Here is a 17,347-nt window from a genome sequence, read left to right on the forward strand (position 1 = left end):
ATGGTGCCAGTATAGTTGTGGATGAATCCTATGAAGAGGCAGGCATAGCTCAGGCCCATGCTGGTGCCCAAAGCCACTCCTTTGGTGTATAGGAAGTAGGAGGAACCAAAGAAGAAATTGTTGAAGGTGAGGACCAGTTCTGCCAAACGGATGAGTGTGTCAGTAGATGGGGACTGGTTGGGCCAATGGGCGAGGAAGAAGCGGTGGATGGAATTTGCCAGAGGTCGGAGGAGGGGTTGTTAGAGGGTGAAATAATTCAACCCACCCTCCAAAACCTTCAATTCTCCAGCGCCCAACACCTCATCTTCACCATCTCATAGAAACTTCTAAAATGCTAACAGGACAAGACAGGATAAATGCAGGAAGGGTGTTCCTGATGACTGAGGTGTGCAGAACCCAGGGTCTCAGTATAAAGATAAAGGATAGGTCATTTAGGACTGTGATGAAGTGAAATGTCTTCACCCAGAGCCCCTGGAACTCTCTGCCAAAAAAGTTGAGGCCAAAATTGTGAATGTTTTCAAGAAAAAACTAAGGCAATAGGGATCAAAGGATATGGGATGAAAGCAGAACAGAGTACTGAGTTGGATGATTATCCATGATCATACTGAATGAAGGAGCAGGCGTGAAGAACCAAAAGGCTAGTCTTGCTATTTTCTCTGTTTCTAAATTTCTTATTCATTGTTGTCCTTGCATGAAAAGCAAGTTTATTCTTCAGAGCCTCTTTGAGTCCAACAGTCCCACAGGGCAATTAGCAATAACTCACCTTTGTGGCCAATTCTATTGAGTGGCAAAATCTAATTTATGGGTGAAACATAAACCAGCTTGATGTTTTAAAACTCATTAAAATTACCATTAAAATTTGCTTTGGATAAAATTTACATGCAAAATCTCTTGCTGTTTTACACTTGTTTGGTCAACTCTAAGCAAATTATGCTGAAAAAAAAAGACAACACCATGAAAACTCCTAAAACTTCCTTAAATTTGCTTTATATGGTAAGTACAACAAATTTCTTCCCTGTAATTATGGATGAAAGTCCATTGAGGGAATTTCTGATTTTGTACCAATGGCCAATTGTTCCAGCTCTCAACAGATTTGTTGAAAATTATCTCATCCAGTCAGGATGACCACTGATACAATTTTGTTCATTGTTGTACAGGTTCTATCGGACTGCAAGGTCTTCAACAATAATTCCAGTGAACAACACTTGGCCAAGTATCACATCAAATATTGATGCTGCTGTTGAGTACCGCAGGAGTCGCCGAAGGAGAAACAATATTCTCTTCTTTACAGGTTACACATTTCCTACCTACTTTTAGTCCCAAACCTATTTCCATGTAAGTAATAATAGTGTATTGATTCTGATGCAAAAGGAAATCTTGTGACTCATCGGTAGCATTCCTGCCTTTGAGCTAGAAACTCTCCTGTATGAGAAGCTCCAGGTTTTGTTTGCCATGGACAGACCATATAGGTCAGCAGATTAACAACTGACCTGCTGAACCTTCCAATACTTCTCCAGAGGGGAAAATGTGCTTGGGACATAATGCGCATACAAGATCCGTGGTTAATTTAATTTGTTCTGTAGTATTTCTTTTGAAATCAAGTTCACCGCATGGGTCAAAGCTTCGAGCAGTGTATAGTTAGACTTCCACTTTCACTGTCCAATTCAAGTATAATTTGAATTGTAACTTAAGAGTCATAGCATGAAACAGACCTTTTCTTTTGTTTTTCATTTATTGGATAGTGAAGAAGGCGTTTGGTATGCTTTGTTTTACTGGTCAAGCATTGAGTATAGGAGTTGGGAGGTATTGTTGTGGCTGTACAGGACATTGGTTAGCCCAGTTTTGGAATATTGCATGCAATTCTGGTCTCTTTCCTATTGAAAGGATTCAGAAAAGATTTACAAGGATGTTGCCAGGGTTGGAGGATTTGAGCTACAGGGAGAGACTGAACAGGCTGGGGCTGTTTTCCCTGGAGCATTGGAGGCTGAGGGGTGACCTTATAGAGGTTTACAAAATTATGAGGGCCATGGATCGGATAAATAGACAAAGTCTTTTCCTTGGGGTGGGAGAACCCAGAACTAGAGGAGCATAGGTTTAGGGTGAGAGGGGAAAGATATAAAAGAGACCTAAGGGGCAATGTTTTCACTCAGAGGGTGGTGCGTGTATGGAATGAGCTGACAGAGGAAGTGGTGGAGGCTGGTACAATTACAACAATTAAAATGCATCTGGATGGGTATATGAATAGGGTTTGGAGGGATATGAAAAGTACTGGCAAATGGGACTAGATCAGGTTAAGATATCTCGTTGACATGAGTGAGTTGGACTGAAGAGTCTGTTTCTGTGCTGTACATCTCTGGCTCTAAGTGCCACAGCCCATCTGGTTTGCCAAAAGATGTTGTAGTGTTCCATAAAGGGTAGATTGAAAGGTGGGGATTTATAAAGCAAAGGTAATTAACAGAACCAAAATCTTCTTACCTGCTTCATCTGGAGGATGGCCAGATAACTCCCCTCTTGCTCCTCCTCTTTCTGCTGCTCCTGCCTTGTCTGTGAAAGCCTGATGGCTAAGTGTTACTTCAATTCGAGAATGTAGCAAGCCATCTCCAAGTTGCCAACAATGAGTATTGAAGGGTTTCACCAAGTAGTCCTGACAATCGAACCATTATGGGAGTCTAATGGTCTGCCCTATGATGTTGCTGGTTGCCACTTCAGTCATATTTTAGTGCAGTGTCCTCACGCAGTCAAGTATTCAATTTAAGTAAATTCTTGAATTAAATACGTATAGAGGAGATAGCCTCTTCTTCATCTTCCTTTGCATTGTGGCCTAATCATGGTGCATGTGTCTGACTGTTACAGAATAGAAATGACGCAGCTGCTGTCAGGATAGCTAACATTCACTGAGCAGAGCTTCTGATCATGGTCATACCTCAGGAACTGGGTCAAGGATTGATAGCTGGTGTGGTTATGGAGCATCTGCCCGCTGATTTGTGGTGCCTTCAGAGCCAAACGTGTACAATAAAATATTCCCTGCACCATTCAGAATCGCACCAGGAATTCAAAGTTGAGACCTGTTTTGATCTGTTTACATGTGGAAGTGCATGGCATTGTCTGACTAACATTTTTGCAACTTTGGCTCTCAGTGGGCTGGTATCATAGGCACTTGTGAATCAATTTCATTGTACATTCGTTCACAGTCACCTTCTCCCTCCTTGAAATGCTAAACTAACACAGTCCATATAATCAAGGCATTCCAAGTTGTCATTTTCTTAAAGGAATCTCTCTAATTGTACTTGTATGAATCAATACTAATTTGATTCATCATCTTCCTAGAAATTTTGGTCCATGGATTGACCATTTGCTGACATATACATCGAAATGCAAAAGCTGCAGATAACAATGACAAATGATCATTTCTTTAAAAATAGTCTGAAGCCAAAGATGGAACAGATTATCCTGATGCTTTATTTTCTGGTTCTAGCTGAGACAGTCCTGAATAAGGGTTACACTCAAAACGTCAACTTCTCCCCCTCCTGATGCTACCTGGCTTGCTGTGTTCTTCCAGCCTCCTGCCTGTCTATTTTGGATTCCAGCATGCAGATATTTTGTCTCAAGACATTAATCTCCTAATAGGTCATTATATTGGTTGTCCTAAATATTGCTAACACAACTTATATTTGTGTGCCAGTGCTAAAACAAAATTAATTCAGGTGCTTGAATATGTCACATTGAATGTTCATTTTTGATTGAGTAATAGGTTTGTCCAAACTTTTTTTTTGAGTTTTATTTTAGAAAAACAAATACTATTCACTTTGCAGGAGATCAATACTGGCAGTTCACTGGGACTGTTCTGAATTCAGGGTTCCCAAAGCCCATCTCTACGTTTGGTTTTCCAAGTAGTGTTAGCAAAATAGATGCTGCTATGCAAGTTGGACGGAGGTGGATAGTATTTTTTGTGGGAAATCAATTCTGGAGGTAAGTGTATCTGTAAATGTTTGTTTATTTTTGATCTGATGGTTTGTTCTACATTTGCCATGGAGTTCATAACTTATTGTATCATATGCTTTTCTCTCTAGGTATGATTCCATCATGAACCAAATAAGAGGAAGGCCAGGATTAATAAATGATGTCTTTCCTCAAATTTCTACTGTGAATGCAGCCTTTTTATATAATCGTAAGTGTGCATATGATGGAGCAAAGTAAAATAATGCAGAATCATCAGGGCATGCCTGGAACTTTTTAGAAAGGGCAAGTAGGGCAACACAATTGGAGGAGATAAAAAATGCAGTTTCTTTTGAAGCTGAATCGGAATATGAGAGGCAGCAGTCCTGTAATTTAAGTAGTGCTTCATTGGTAAGTGTAATGATGTGACAGATATTAATTGAACATGAGGTATCTGAAGGAGATGTCTAACACCCAATCTTGTGTGTGGCTGTCAACCTTACAACGCTACTCACACTGTTAGGGTCAGAAGTCACATGACACCAGGTTATCGTCCAACAGGTTTATTCAAAATCATATTGTTAGGGCCGTAAACTGTTGAGTAGACTGGTACATACTCCAGCAGTGTACAAGATACAGTGTACTCCAGCACCTTGTAGCATTCGAGCCAGGTACTCCAGAAGCAACTCAGAGGCTAATCTATTCAGCCATCCCTGTGCAGGCAGCCTTTAGTGTGGGAATGACCTCATATTGTCATTAATTCCAACAGATGGGTAACAAAGACCAGCCAGATTCCAGAGTAAAACTTTCCACACAAGTAAAGAACGATGTCCTCCTGGTTTGTTGGACTATACGTTGAATTTTTACAACCCAGTCACTCTGGTTGTCAGGCAAAGCACGCATAATCAAACATGTAATGTACTTTAATAAAAGGACATAACTTTATTAGAAACATAGAGTCATACTGCAGAGAAACAACCCTACAGTACAACCAGTCCATGCTGACCATAATCCCAAAATTAACTAGGCCCATAGCCCTTCAAACATTCCTTATCCATTTACTAATCTATATGTCTTTTAAATGTTATAGTTGTACCCACATCCACCACTTCCTCTGGAACTTCATTCCTCACTCAAACCACCGTCTGTGTCAAAAAATTGCCCCACATGTTTTTTTTAATCTTACTCCTCCCACCTTAAAAATATACCCCTTAGTCTTGAAATCCCCCACCCCAGGGAAAAGACACCTTATATTCATCTAATCTATACACCTGATGATTTTATAAACCTCTACCCAGGCACTTTTCAACCTCCTACACTCCAATGAAAACCTCATACACTTCCAGCCTCATAGTCATAGAGACATACAGCATGGAAACAGACCCTTTGGAGTAACCAGTGCAAACCTCCATTCCTGGCATCATCCTGGTAAACCTCTTCTGAACCCTCTCCAACTTAATAATATTCTTTTGATAACAGGGAAACGAGAATTGGATACAGTATTCATTCCATTACTGTATCTCTCCAAGATGGACAAGGAGGTCACCTCACTGGCTTTGACCACTTTGAGGCTGGTAAAATAGCCTTAGACTTCTTTTACTCATTGATGATCTGAAAATCTTCCTTAAAACTCAACAAATCTGTCCTACCGCTGAAATGGGTCTTGTTCTTCTGAACTCAATCTTCTTGTGGTTCCTGGTCATCTTCTTTTTAGTGGTCAAACAAGTTTCATTTATTAAATACTCCACTAACTTTCTCTCCAGGTAGCTTGCTAGTCATTTAACTTCAGTGACATATCGTCTTGGAAAGGCTGGTTTAACTTGCTGGTCCAGATGATTCTCTATCTCTCTTTTAAAAAGCAAATCAGAACTCCACAGTGGAGAAATCCATTTAACTGTATCTTAGAACTAAGTTACCAGTAACTGAGCTCTGTAGAAGAGTCATAATGGATTTGAAATGTTAACTCTGTTCCTCTCTCCATGGATGTTGCCAAACCTACCGAATTTCTCCAGTGTTCTCTGAGTTGGTCTGCAATATTGTGTGCAGTTTTAATCTCCTTATTTAAGGAAGGATGTCAATGTATTGGGGGTTTAGAGGACGTTTACTAGCTTAATATCTGTGATGAGTGTCTTGTCTTATAAGACATGTTTGGACAAACTGGGCTGGTTTCCATTGGAGATTCAAACTATGGGGGTGGGGGATCTTGGTTGAGGTATGTAAGACATTGAATAGTCCTGACAAGTTAAATGCAGAAAGAAGTGAGTCCAGAACTTGGGAATACAGATTTAAAATTAGAAGTTCCCATTTAAGACGGAGATTTGGAGAATTATTTTTCCCTCAGAGTATTGTGCAACATTGGAACTCTGCTCAACAATATAGTGGAGGAGGGGATTTTGCAATATTTTAAGTGCAGACCTTTATAGATTTTTGTTACATAAGTGAGTCAAATGTTAGCGCGATAGATGGGAATGTGGATTCGGCCATGATCTTACTGAATGGAGCAGCTAGCTCAAGGTGGCAAATGCTACTATTTGAAATGCTCCTAATGTAGTGAGTGTTTGATGTACAGCCCTCAACACAGCAATGCTCACTGTTGCACTGCTGATTTTTTTTATTCTCAAGGAATGTGTGCATCACTCGTTAGGCCAACGTTTATTACCCATCCCTAATTGCCCAGAGGGCAGTTAAAAGTCAACTTGGATATGCCAGACCAGGTAAGGATGGCAGTTTCCTTCCCTAAAGTGCATTAGTGAACCATGCAGCTATTTCTGACAATCACCAATGGATTGATGGCCATCATTAAACTCTTTATTCCAGATTTTTTTGTTAATGCAAACTTCACTATTTGCCATGGTTGGATTCAAACCCAAGTCCCCAGAATATTGCCTGGGTTGCTGGAGTAATAGCTAACAATAATATCGTGAAGCCAGTGCCTCCCCACAGCCATAAGACTGTGAAACTTTCAGCCATTTGATTTGCCAGTGGTTCTTGGAGGTGCTATATCATCACTTAATAGGATAGAAGCCCCAAACAGAGTTTATTAACAGCTAGAATGCCACATAATTGTGTTGTGTTTAACCAATTGACTGAAACAGAGTTGTTCTTAGTTTTCCAATTAGTAGGCAGGTCCACTTTCTCCCCAGCAAAATCCAACCCATTGTATTCATGGTGGGAGTTGAATTCCCTCAATGGTGCTCTGAAACAGAAATGCAAACATTAATCATGTGATTCACAAGTGAGAGTGCTAGGCCCAAGGCAAAGCTGTAACTTCCCACACAAATACTTAACTGTATTTTTTTTGTAACTTCTTGTACTTTCATTTCAAATTCGAAAAACAATATTGTTCCAAGACAAAAATCTCTATATTTTTTACTTTGCTTATGAGCTTGGCTGATTAGCAGTTATATTATCTGTCCAACTTGTAAATTCAAGAAAATATGACTCCAAATATCTACTGGCACAATCTGGTCCTTAATGTGAGAGTGTGGTCACTGGTGCTCTCTAGCACTGACTTTGGTGTATTTTACTTTAGTGTATTTTACAGGGTCACAGTAAAAACTAACATGGGTCATGGTGGCATCCTACACGAGCATCGCCAGTGTTGTCTGTCCCCAGTTTGTCAAGACACTGAATCTAACCACAACTGGGATTGAGGAAAGGAATGCAGGTCAATGACCAATGGATTCCCATTTTTAGTCCTCAAGAAAGCCCGTCCAGAACTTTGAAACAAGCTACTTTGTCTTCTGGTCTTAAACTACTTTCCTAGCCTGGCAATGATCATTGGCTCTATTTGCGCCATCTTGTTCATGAATGCATGTCATCTGTTAGAAAATTAGTATCAGGGCTTACTCCAATCTCTTCTGGGCTAGGAATGCAGGAGCTCCCAACACTGATGTTCCTGTCTCCTGCTGTAGCTCTTCCACTATCATTACATGATATGAAACATTACAGAAAGATGTTGTGCCAATTACAAGAACAAATGTAAACTCCCAGATCAGCTGGAATTTGGCATCTGTTTATTTTGAAGGTTTTCTCTGTTTTATTCATTCATGAATGTGGGTGTCACTGGCTCGGCCACCATTTATTGCCCAGCTCTAGCTGCCCTTGAGAAGGTGACGGTGAGGATCTGATTTCTTGAATTGCTACAGTCCATTTGGTGTAGGTAGATTCACAACACTGTTGGGGAGGGATGATTTGGAGGTGCCGGTGTTGGATTGGGGTGCACAAAGTTAAAGATCACACAAACACCTGTTGAAGGAGCAGCACTCCAAAAGCTCATGCTTCCAAATAAACCTGTTAGGAAGGGAGTTCTCCTGGTCACCTGCCAGAGTTATAACACAACAATGATGAACCTCACAATGAAATGTAGTTCCCATGTTTTAAGCAAATAATATTTACATTTCTTTTCCATTTGACAGGGAGATTTTACCTCATAAGTGGATCTTCTGTGTTCATGTTCAGGGGAAGGCGCTTGATCGAGCAATTTGAACCACAACCATGGCTAAACTGTGAATAACTGACATGCTTTTCTACCAGACTGCTGGGTAGTGCACTCCAACACTGGAGAATGTTACTTACAGAGGATGGATATATGATTATAGATATAAGGCAAAATTAGCTCAATGAAGCTTAATTACTAACTCTTTCACAATACAATTGTTGCATTTAATTTGAAATTAATTAATCAGCTGATTTAATTGTTCAAACTTGTAATGAGAATGTCAATACGACAATTAAGCATTAAAATATCTCAACGTGTATGGTCGTCTTTGTCACCTCAATTTGCAGCAAATGCTTGTGTGTCATCTTCACATAATTACAATGAAACCAGATTAGAATAGTTCCAGGATTTTGATCCAGGGACATTAAAGCAACGGCAATAAATTTCCAAATCAGGGTGGTAAATGATTTGGAGGGGAATTTGCAGGTGTTGGTGTTCCCATTTATCTGCTGTCCTTGTCCTTCTAAATGGCTGAGCTGCTGTTTAAGGTGCTGGCTGCATTATTATCATGCATCTTATGTGTGGTAGATACTGCTGCATTATGCATCCCTGGTGGAAGCAATGAATAATGAACATGGTGGACGTGGTGCTAATCAAGTGGACTGCTTTGTCCTGGATTGTTTCAAGCTCCTTGTGTATTATTGGAGCTGCTCCCATTCAGCTGGTGGAGAAAATTCCATAAGACATTTAACTTGTGCATTGTAGACGTTGTCGAGAGTGGTGCTGGAAAAGCACAGCAGGTCAGGCAGCATCCGAGGAAAATTGACGATTCGGGCCGGAGCCCTTCATCTGACCCGAAACGTCGATTCTCCTGCTCCTCGGATGCTGCCTGACCTGCTGTGCTTTTCCAGCAACACACTCGACTCTGATCTCCAGCATTTGCAGACCTCACTTTCTCCATTGTAGATGGTGGACAGGCATTGTGAAAGTAAGAGAAGAGTTACCCATTCTTGTAGCCACTGTCGTTTATATAACTGATCTGGTTCAGGTTCCTGTCAATGGTAATTCCCAGGATGCTGATAATGAGAAATGTTAATGGCATTATACGTTGAGGAAAGATGATTAGAATGCCTCTTCTTAGAGATAGTGATTGTCTGACAGTTCTGTGGTGTGAGTGTAATTTGCCACTTGTCAGCCCAAGCCTGAATGTTGTCTGATCTTTCACCTATTGAAATACAGGTTGATTCGGTATCTGAGGGTTCATGAATGGTGAAGAAAATTGTACAATCATCAGTGAACATTTCCTCTCCTAACCTTTTAGTGAAGGGAAGATCATTGATAAAGCAGCTTAAGATGGTTAGATTTAGGGTGTTTCATAAAGAACTGAGGGGTCTTGTGACACAGTGGTGGTGTCCCTCCCGCTGAGCCAGGAGGACCAGGTTCAAGTCTTACTTGTTCCTGAGGTGTGTCATAACATCTCTGAACAGATGAATTAGAAAATTCCTACTGTAGAGGTATTCCTGCATTTATGCCCTGGGACTGAGACGATTGACCTCCGAGAACAATATAAAGGACTGTTCCTGGGAGATGCTAACTAGTGTGTGTTACCAGTTCAGTTGTCGCAATTCCAGTTGTAAGTCTATGCAACTGACAATAACGCATACTTACTTATAAATCTAGCTTGAAATCTTACAAAGGACTCTTGTGTTACTCAATTGTAATGTAACTAGGTATTAAATACCATATAATAAAACATCCTGAAGACCAAATCTCTCTTCTGCAAGACATGTGCTTATCCTTCCCCAAATGGCATCAGTAACTTAGACTAATATCATGAAGAAGGATTGGTGGCAGTGAAACTACCCAAGATATCTTAAATGGCTCCAGAGAACTCAACCACAATGGTTACCATGTTACCATAGATGTAATCCAAAAACACACCAAGTACTATCACCAAAATGGTGTCAGGCTCCAAACACCTTTGCTGTTTTCAGGGTCTTCAGCAAATTCTCAATATCACATGGAGAGAATTGAATTGGTTGAAGGCATTTCTGATCGAAGATGGAAGGAAATGTTTTAACCCTGTTTCTTTGCAATCAATAGAGTGGACTCCTCGTTATTGAGGATGAAGATATTCGTGGAGTCTTCTCTGCCTGTTAGATTTTTAATTGGCCACCACGATCACAACTGGATGTGACAGAACTTAAACATGATCTGTCAGCCTTGACTGGAAGGAAGGGTCAGTCAGAGAAATGGGAGAGGGGAGGGGCTAGAAATGAAGTTAGGGGATGGGAAAGGAGGATATTTGAAATTGGAGAACTCAATGTTGAGTCCTCCAGACTGTAGGCTGCCCAGGCAGAAGATGAATCCTGAAGAAAGGTTACACCCGAAACCTTGGCTTCTCCACCTCCTGATGCTGCCTGACTTGCTGCATTCTTCCAGCCTCCTACTTGTGTACTCTAAATGTGATCTGTCGGCTGTGGATTGACATATGATTATCTATGGCATGGGACTTCTGCTGCTTGGCATGCAAGTAGTTCCCTGTTGTAATTTCACCAGGTTTACACTATATTTTTATATATATCTGGGGCTGTTTCAAATATGCTTTCCTACACTCTTCATTAACCAGGTTAATTCCTCAAATTGATGGTAATGGGAGAATGGGGATATGTCAAGCCATGAGGTTACAGATTGTATTTGATTACAATTCAACTGCTGCAGCACCTCCTGGAAGCCCAGTTTTGCATTGCTGGATCTATTTGAAACCTTAGCACAGTGATAGTACCACACCACACAATGGAGAGTACACTCTCTGACAAGATGGGGCTTTATCTCCAGAATTATGGTGCAGTTTTGTCATGGATGGATGTGACTTTATTACTTTGGACCTAACATCTATACTCTATCATCAGACCCAAACCCCTCCCTTGCCCCACTCTGGACCTAACATTACCAGACTCAAACTTGTCTCCCTCATTCCCTTGACCTGACCCCTGCCTGCCCCAGATCTCATTACCCCCCATCTCTTCCTGCCCCTAGCACTCAATGTTTTCCCCCATCATGCCCACTCCAGGACCTGACATGTCACCCTTCCTCATCGAGGATCAGACCTGAAACCTCCTATCCATCACAAACTACCTTAAATATTTCACCACTTCCCAGAATGCCTTATTCCCTGGAACCCTACACACTGGCACCATGCTAACATGGCACCCTTCATCCTGGTGCTCTACCTCCTACCACCTCAATTTCCCATCATCTGAATCTCACACTTACCTTATTTACTTGCCTTTAGACAGCAGCTATCAAAGTGACTGTCTGTGATTCTGGACATTTGCATTTCAGAAGACAGCAACTGACGGCTGTGAAAAGAGACTGCTCTTTGTCCTCCTCGACAGTTCCACAGTGTGAGGGAATGGCCAGAATGGACTTACAGCTCTGCATTTCTGAGGAAGTACTGATTGGAATCTCCAGTCAGAAATGCGGAGCTGTGTCACGGTGTAGAAAAGGAGCAGGATGGCAGTCTGCATGAGATTGTCATGCCTCAGAAAATCCAGCTGAGTTGTTTCCACTGCCAGCAACTTCAGGCTGGGGATCAACATTTCTCCCCTAACTTCAGAGTCCAAGTGTCCCTCATAAAATTCATCCTCCATTCTCTCACCGGAATGAGCAGAATTGAGGATGCTGAGTGCAAATGTCTTCAATGTCTGAGACAAACATCATGCCATGAATAGAAATAAAAGAGTCTGGGCCTCCATAAATTTCTGACAATAACTGAATTACAGTTGCAGGATAGTGTTAAGTTGACACTTAGTAGCATCTTAATAGATTGATAAAGCAATTATAAGCATTATCCCTCAGAGGGGAAACACAAACTGTCCGCCATCCTTTAACAATTTAAAGCCCAACTGCACACCTGCCCTTCACACTGGTCCTGTACCATTACCCAAAGGGAAAACACAAGATAGTTCCTCAGTTCGTTGTGACGATGCTAGTGGAGGCCGGCATTGCTCTACCCTGCCAACCAGTTAAGGAGATGATGTCAGCAGACTCGATTGAGTTCACAGCCCATGTCAGAACAGTGACCGAGGTGCAGCACAGTACACATCTGTGCTGGAAGGAGGTTAATGATCTTCTGAGCTCTGCAAGTGTATGTGACAAGCTCTTCTCTCCAGTAACTCACACACACAGGACACCCGCTCAGTCTAACTCTGCATTGGCACATACGTCTCACCAATAGTTAAAAATCACACAACACTAGGTTATACTCCAACAGATTTATTTGGAAGTCTTAGCTTTCAGAACACTTCTCTCACCAATACTCATGGATGGCAACTCTCAGTATTGTATATATCATGCCCACTCAACAGTCTCTTGCCCACCTCATCCTACCAACCCACCCCGTCTTCTGTGCTTCATACTCACTCACTGGGGTCACCTTGTCATGTCTCCCCTCCCTGAATCATCACTAACCACTCTCTCATCCACCAAATAAAATTGCCCTACACCTCTCTGCCCACCCTGTCCTACCCCACCTCAACACCCAACCATTGTCTCATTGCAGGAAAAATCGACCCAGCTCCTGGATTAATGTCTCACCAACCCCTTGACTGACGTAGCTGTAATCCCGGACTGATTACATTTTATGTGCAGGATTGAACATGGCCATTCCCCCTTGACTGAAATCAGTCAGACCTCCTTGACTGACTGTCAGATACCTCCAAACTGACCGTAGTCCCACTTGATCTTGCTAAGATCATTTTCAGACATGGCCATTTGGTTGAGGGACATGCAGTGTATTCTCCCCATAAGCTATTGGTACATGCTGTTGACGTGACATTGACATAGCACCATGCCATATAGCACCATTTTCATCCTTTGACGGGTTCAGTGCTCCCAACTATGACAAGCTTCCTATGTTCCCTCTGCAAGCCACAGAAGTTGACAGCCTGTAACTGAGCAATGAAGAGTCTGTGCACTGAAAGGAAATGCAAGCCAGAGAATTTCACAGCCTCCAAAAAAGTGAATACGTGATAAAGTGAGGGTAAAAGCCATATAATAATCCTGTATGGAAAGTGACCTGCCAGAAGCATGGAATGGTAAATGTCCTGAAGGGCTGAGGTGATGTGAAAAAGGGCAGAGAGCAGGCATAATGATATGGTGAGGCTGATGAAGGGTGGAGGAGGGCAGTGTCCATGACGCATGCAGAGATATTATGATAAAGTCAGAGTTGGATTAAGGCACAGAGAAGCAGGCGATGAGCTGTTACTGTCCGGTACCCACTCTGACTTGCACACTGGGGATTGGCACCATCTAGTTTCTCAGAGAAGGAAAGGAGAATCGGAAACTGCATAAAAATAAAGCAAGTTCATCTATTAATGCATGGAAATAAAGGTGTCTTTTCCCCAGGCTAGGGTCGTCCAAAACTAGAGGGCTTAGGTTTAAGGTGAGAGGAGAAAGATTTAAATGGGACCCGAGGAGCAACGTTTTCCCACAGAGGGTGGTGCGTATACAAAATAAGCTGCCAGAGGATTTGGCAGAGACGTGTACAAATGCAATATTCAAAAGAAATTTATTTAGATAAATGGACAGGAAAGATTTAGAGGGACATGGCCAAAAGCAGGCAAATGGGATGAGTTCAGTTTCGGAAACGTGGCTGGCATGAATGAGTTGGGCCAAAGGGCTTCTTTCTGTACTATATGACTATGAGTCGACACTCATTACTGAGTTTCTGAAGTCACTGTTCAAGCTTAAGGAGTGAATCAGACTCCTTTTTCTTCAAATGGAGATTCTGATTTTAAAATGTCACCATATTTTCCCACATATCTTGCCATTTCCCACATTGTTTAAGGGAGAAAAATTTCTGTCCTGTGCAACTATCCTCAAGCAACCAGCTTCATTCATCACATTGATGACAATAAATCCTATTAAGGCATTGCTTAATTTGTGCATGTTCATTATGACTTGTCCATTTTAATCAATGCTTGAATACAAAACAGATTCCACTTGAATTGGCCATGCTAAATTGCCCATAGTGTTAGGTGAAGGGGTAAATGTAAGAGAATGGGTCTGGGTGGGTTGCTCTTCGGAGGGCTGGTGTGGACTTGTTGGGCTGAAGGGCCTGTTGCCACACTGTAAGTAATCTAATCTAATCAATTGACCCTGCTAAGATTATTTTTAGATTTGGTCATTTGGTTGAGGGATATGCAGTGTATTCATCCCATTAGTCCCAACCATGACAAGCTTCCTACCTTCCCTCTACACTGAAAGCAATGGAAGCCACATTAAACCTATTTTCTGGTCAGGATATGCAGACAGCTAGTAGATCGGGAAAGGTTCCCTTTAGAATTTGGAGGTTGGTTAACTCTGTTGGCTAGATGGCAGGTTTGCGAAGTGATGCCAACATCACAGGTTCAAGTTCCATCTAGCTGAGGTTATCTTGATGGTCCCTCCTTCTCAACCTTTCCCCTTACCTGACGTGTGGTGACCCTCAGGTTAAACCACCATTAGTCGTCTCTCTCTCGCTAATGAAAGAGCAGCCCTATCATCTTCTAGGACAATGACACCTTTACCTTTTACTGTAAAAGTAAAGTTTATGTATCTCAGATTTAGGTAAATATGTAAATTAATTTACTCAGAACTGGTTTCCATGAACTGCAAACAGCTAAATAACGAGCTAATCTATTTGATTGAGCTTAATTGATAAATACATATTAACTGGGACAGTAAGAACATTCATGTATTTCTAAACATGCCAACAAATCACTTACTTTATTTAGACAAGACTTATTATTAGGATGTCAACTGAATCATAGCAGTTGAACAAATACTGCTTTGTCAACATACTCATGGTCTGAACTGAAACTTACACCTACGAGCATGTGAATCAGAAATCTGCACTGCCTCTGAGCCAAGCTAATATTGTGCAATACTTGAGACATAACACTGATAAGATCAGACAATTTTTGTGGAAAAACGGATGTTATTCCTGCCTGATCTTTGTCCACAACGATAATGTGTAGTCTACAGTATTGCATCACAATGTTAACACATTCCTCTGGTCTCTTGATTCAAAATTAATCTTGCTGATGCTTCAGTGTAATTTTTTTCCATCTTCTCCTCACGTGCTTTGTCAACAATTTACCTGTCACCAGAAGGCCATCCACCTTAGACTTGTTCTTTATTTTTCCCAGGAGTTCTGTGATCTCTTTTACTGCAGGAAGAGAAATGTAGAAAGTTGTGAGAATGAAAAATACAGTGTGTAAAGTGGAAGGAGAGAACACATTATTGGACAGTATGAGGCATGGATGTGAAATCACACAAAGATGAGGATGTATAACTGTTCACAATGTGACGTGAGGAGATCCTCTGAGAGATGGAACGTGTAGAGCTGCAAGGACTACTGCTCATAGCAATGCTGTGCAGGGCAAGTCAGATTGTGATTCTTGGCATTTTGAAGTGTTATGCCACACATCTGTCCAGACCTCCTGAAATCCATAAACTTCCCTGGGATTTCCATCCAAATCTAATTTGCTATTTCCACTTCCTCAGCCACTTAAATGAACACTTATACTGTTAGAGAGGTCAGTCTCTTCTTCCTGTCCTTTGGAAATACTGGGCTGGATTTTCTAAGGAACGGTGATCTCATGCAGGTTACCATTCCAGCCCTTCTTTTTTTATGAAAGAGAGAGCCTTGCATTTCTGAAAAGAACATAGAACACAGAACATTACAGCATAGTCCAGGCCCTTCAGCCCTCGATGCTGTACCGACCTGTGGAATCAATCTGAAGCCCATCTAACCCACACTATTTCATTCTTGTCCATATGTTTATCCAATGACCATTTAAATGCTCTTAAAATTGGCAAGTCTACTACTTTTGCAGGCAATGCGATCCATGCTCCTATTACTCTCTGAGTAAAGAAACTACCTCTGACATCTGACCTATATCTGACCCCTCAATTTAAAGCTATGTCCCCTCGTGCTAGCCATCACCATCCAAGGAAAAAGGCTCTCACTGTCCACCCTATCTGACCCTCTGATTATCTTATATGTCTCAATTAAGTTACCTCTCAACCTTCTTCTCTCTAAAGAAAACAGCCTCAAGTCCCTCAGCCTTTCCTCATAAGACCTTCCTTCCATACCAGGCAACATCCCAGTAAATCTCCTCTGAACCCTTTCCAAAGCTTCCACATCCCTCCGATAATGCAATGACCAGAACTGTACACAATACTCCAAGTGCAGCCATACCAGAGTTTTGTACAGCTGTAGCATGATCTTGTGGCTCCGAAACTCAATCCTCTACCAATAAACGCCAACACACCATATGCCATTAACAACCCTGTCATCCTGGGTGGCAATTTTCTGGGATCTATGTACATGGACACCAAGATCTCTTTGCTCATCTACACTATCAAGAAACTTACTATTAGCCCAGGACTCTTTATTCCTGTTGCTTCTTCCAAAGTGAATCACCTCACACTTTCCTGCATGAAACTCCTTTGCCATCGCTCAGCCCAGCTCTGCAGCTTATCTATGTCCCTCTGTAACCTGCAACATCCTTTGGCACTATCCACAATTCAACTGACCTTACTGTCATCCACAAATTTACTAACCCATCCTTCTACGCCCTCATCCAGGTCATTTACAAAAATGACAAACAGCAGTGGACCCAAAACAGATCCTTGCAGTACACCACTAGTAACTGAACTCCAGGATGAACATTTCCCATCAACCACCACTCTCTGTCTTCTTTCAGCAAGCCAATTACTGATCCAAACCGCTAAATCATCCTCAATCCCATGCCTCTGTATTTTGTTCAATAACCTACCGTGGGGAAACTTATCAAGCGCCTTACTGAAATCCATATACACTACATCAACCACTTTACCCTCATCCTCCTGTTTGGTCACCCTCTCAAAGAACTCAGTAAGGTTTGTGAGGCATGACCTACCCGTCACAAAACTGTGTTG

At 41.7% G+C, this 17,347-nt stretch overlaps 1 protein-coding gene across 1 annotated transcript in view; it reads left to right on the forward strand.

Moving 5' to 3' along the window:
* The window catches only part of LOC140481673 (stromelysin-1-like), a 37,215-nt gene extending 28,675 nt beyond the window's left edge, over positions 1-8,540 (forward strand). The window contains exons 7-10 of the mRNA XM_072578227.1: positions 1,158-1,291; positions 3,813-3,969; positions 4,071-4,168; positions 8,355-8,540. Coding sequence (XP_072434328.1) covers positions 1,158-1,291; positions 3,813-3,969; positions 4,071-4,168; positions 8,355-8,452 — 487 coding nt within the window. The 3' untranslated portion in view covers positions 8,453-8,540. The remainder of the gene's footprint in view (positions 1-1,157; positions 1,292-3,812; positions 3,970-4,070; positions 4,169-8,354) is intronic.
* Positions 8,541-17,347: the final 8,807 nt, after the last annotated feature.

Source organism: Chiloscyllium punctatum, chromosome 9 (assembly GCF_047496795.1).
Source record: "Chiloscyllium punctatum isolate Juve2018m chromosome 9, sChiPun1.3, whole genome shotgun sequence".
NCBI classification, from domain to species: domain Eukaryota; kingdom Metazoa; phylum Chordata; class Chondrichthyes; order Orectolobiformes; family Hemiscylliidae; genus Chiloscyllium; species Chiloscyllium punctatum.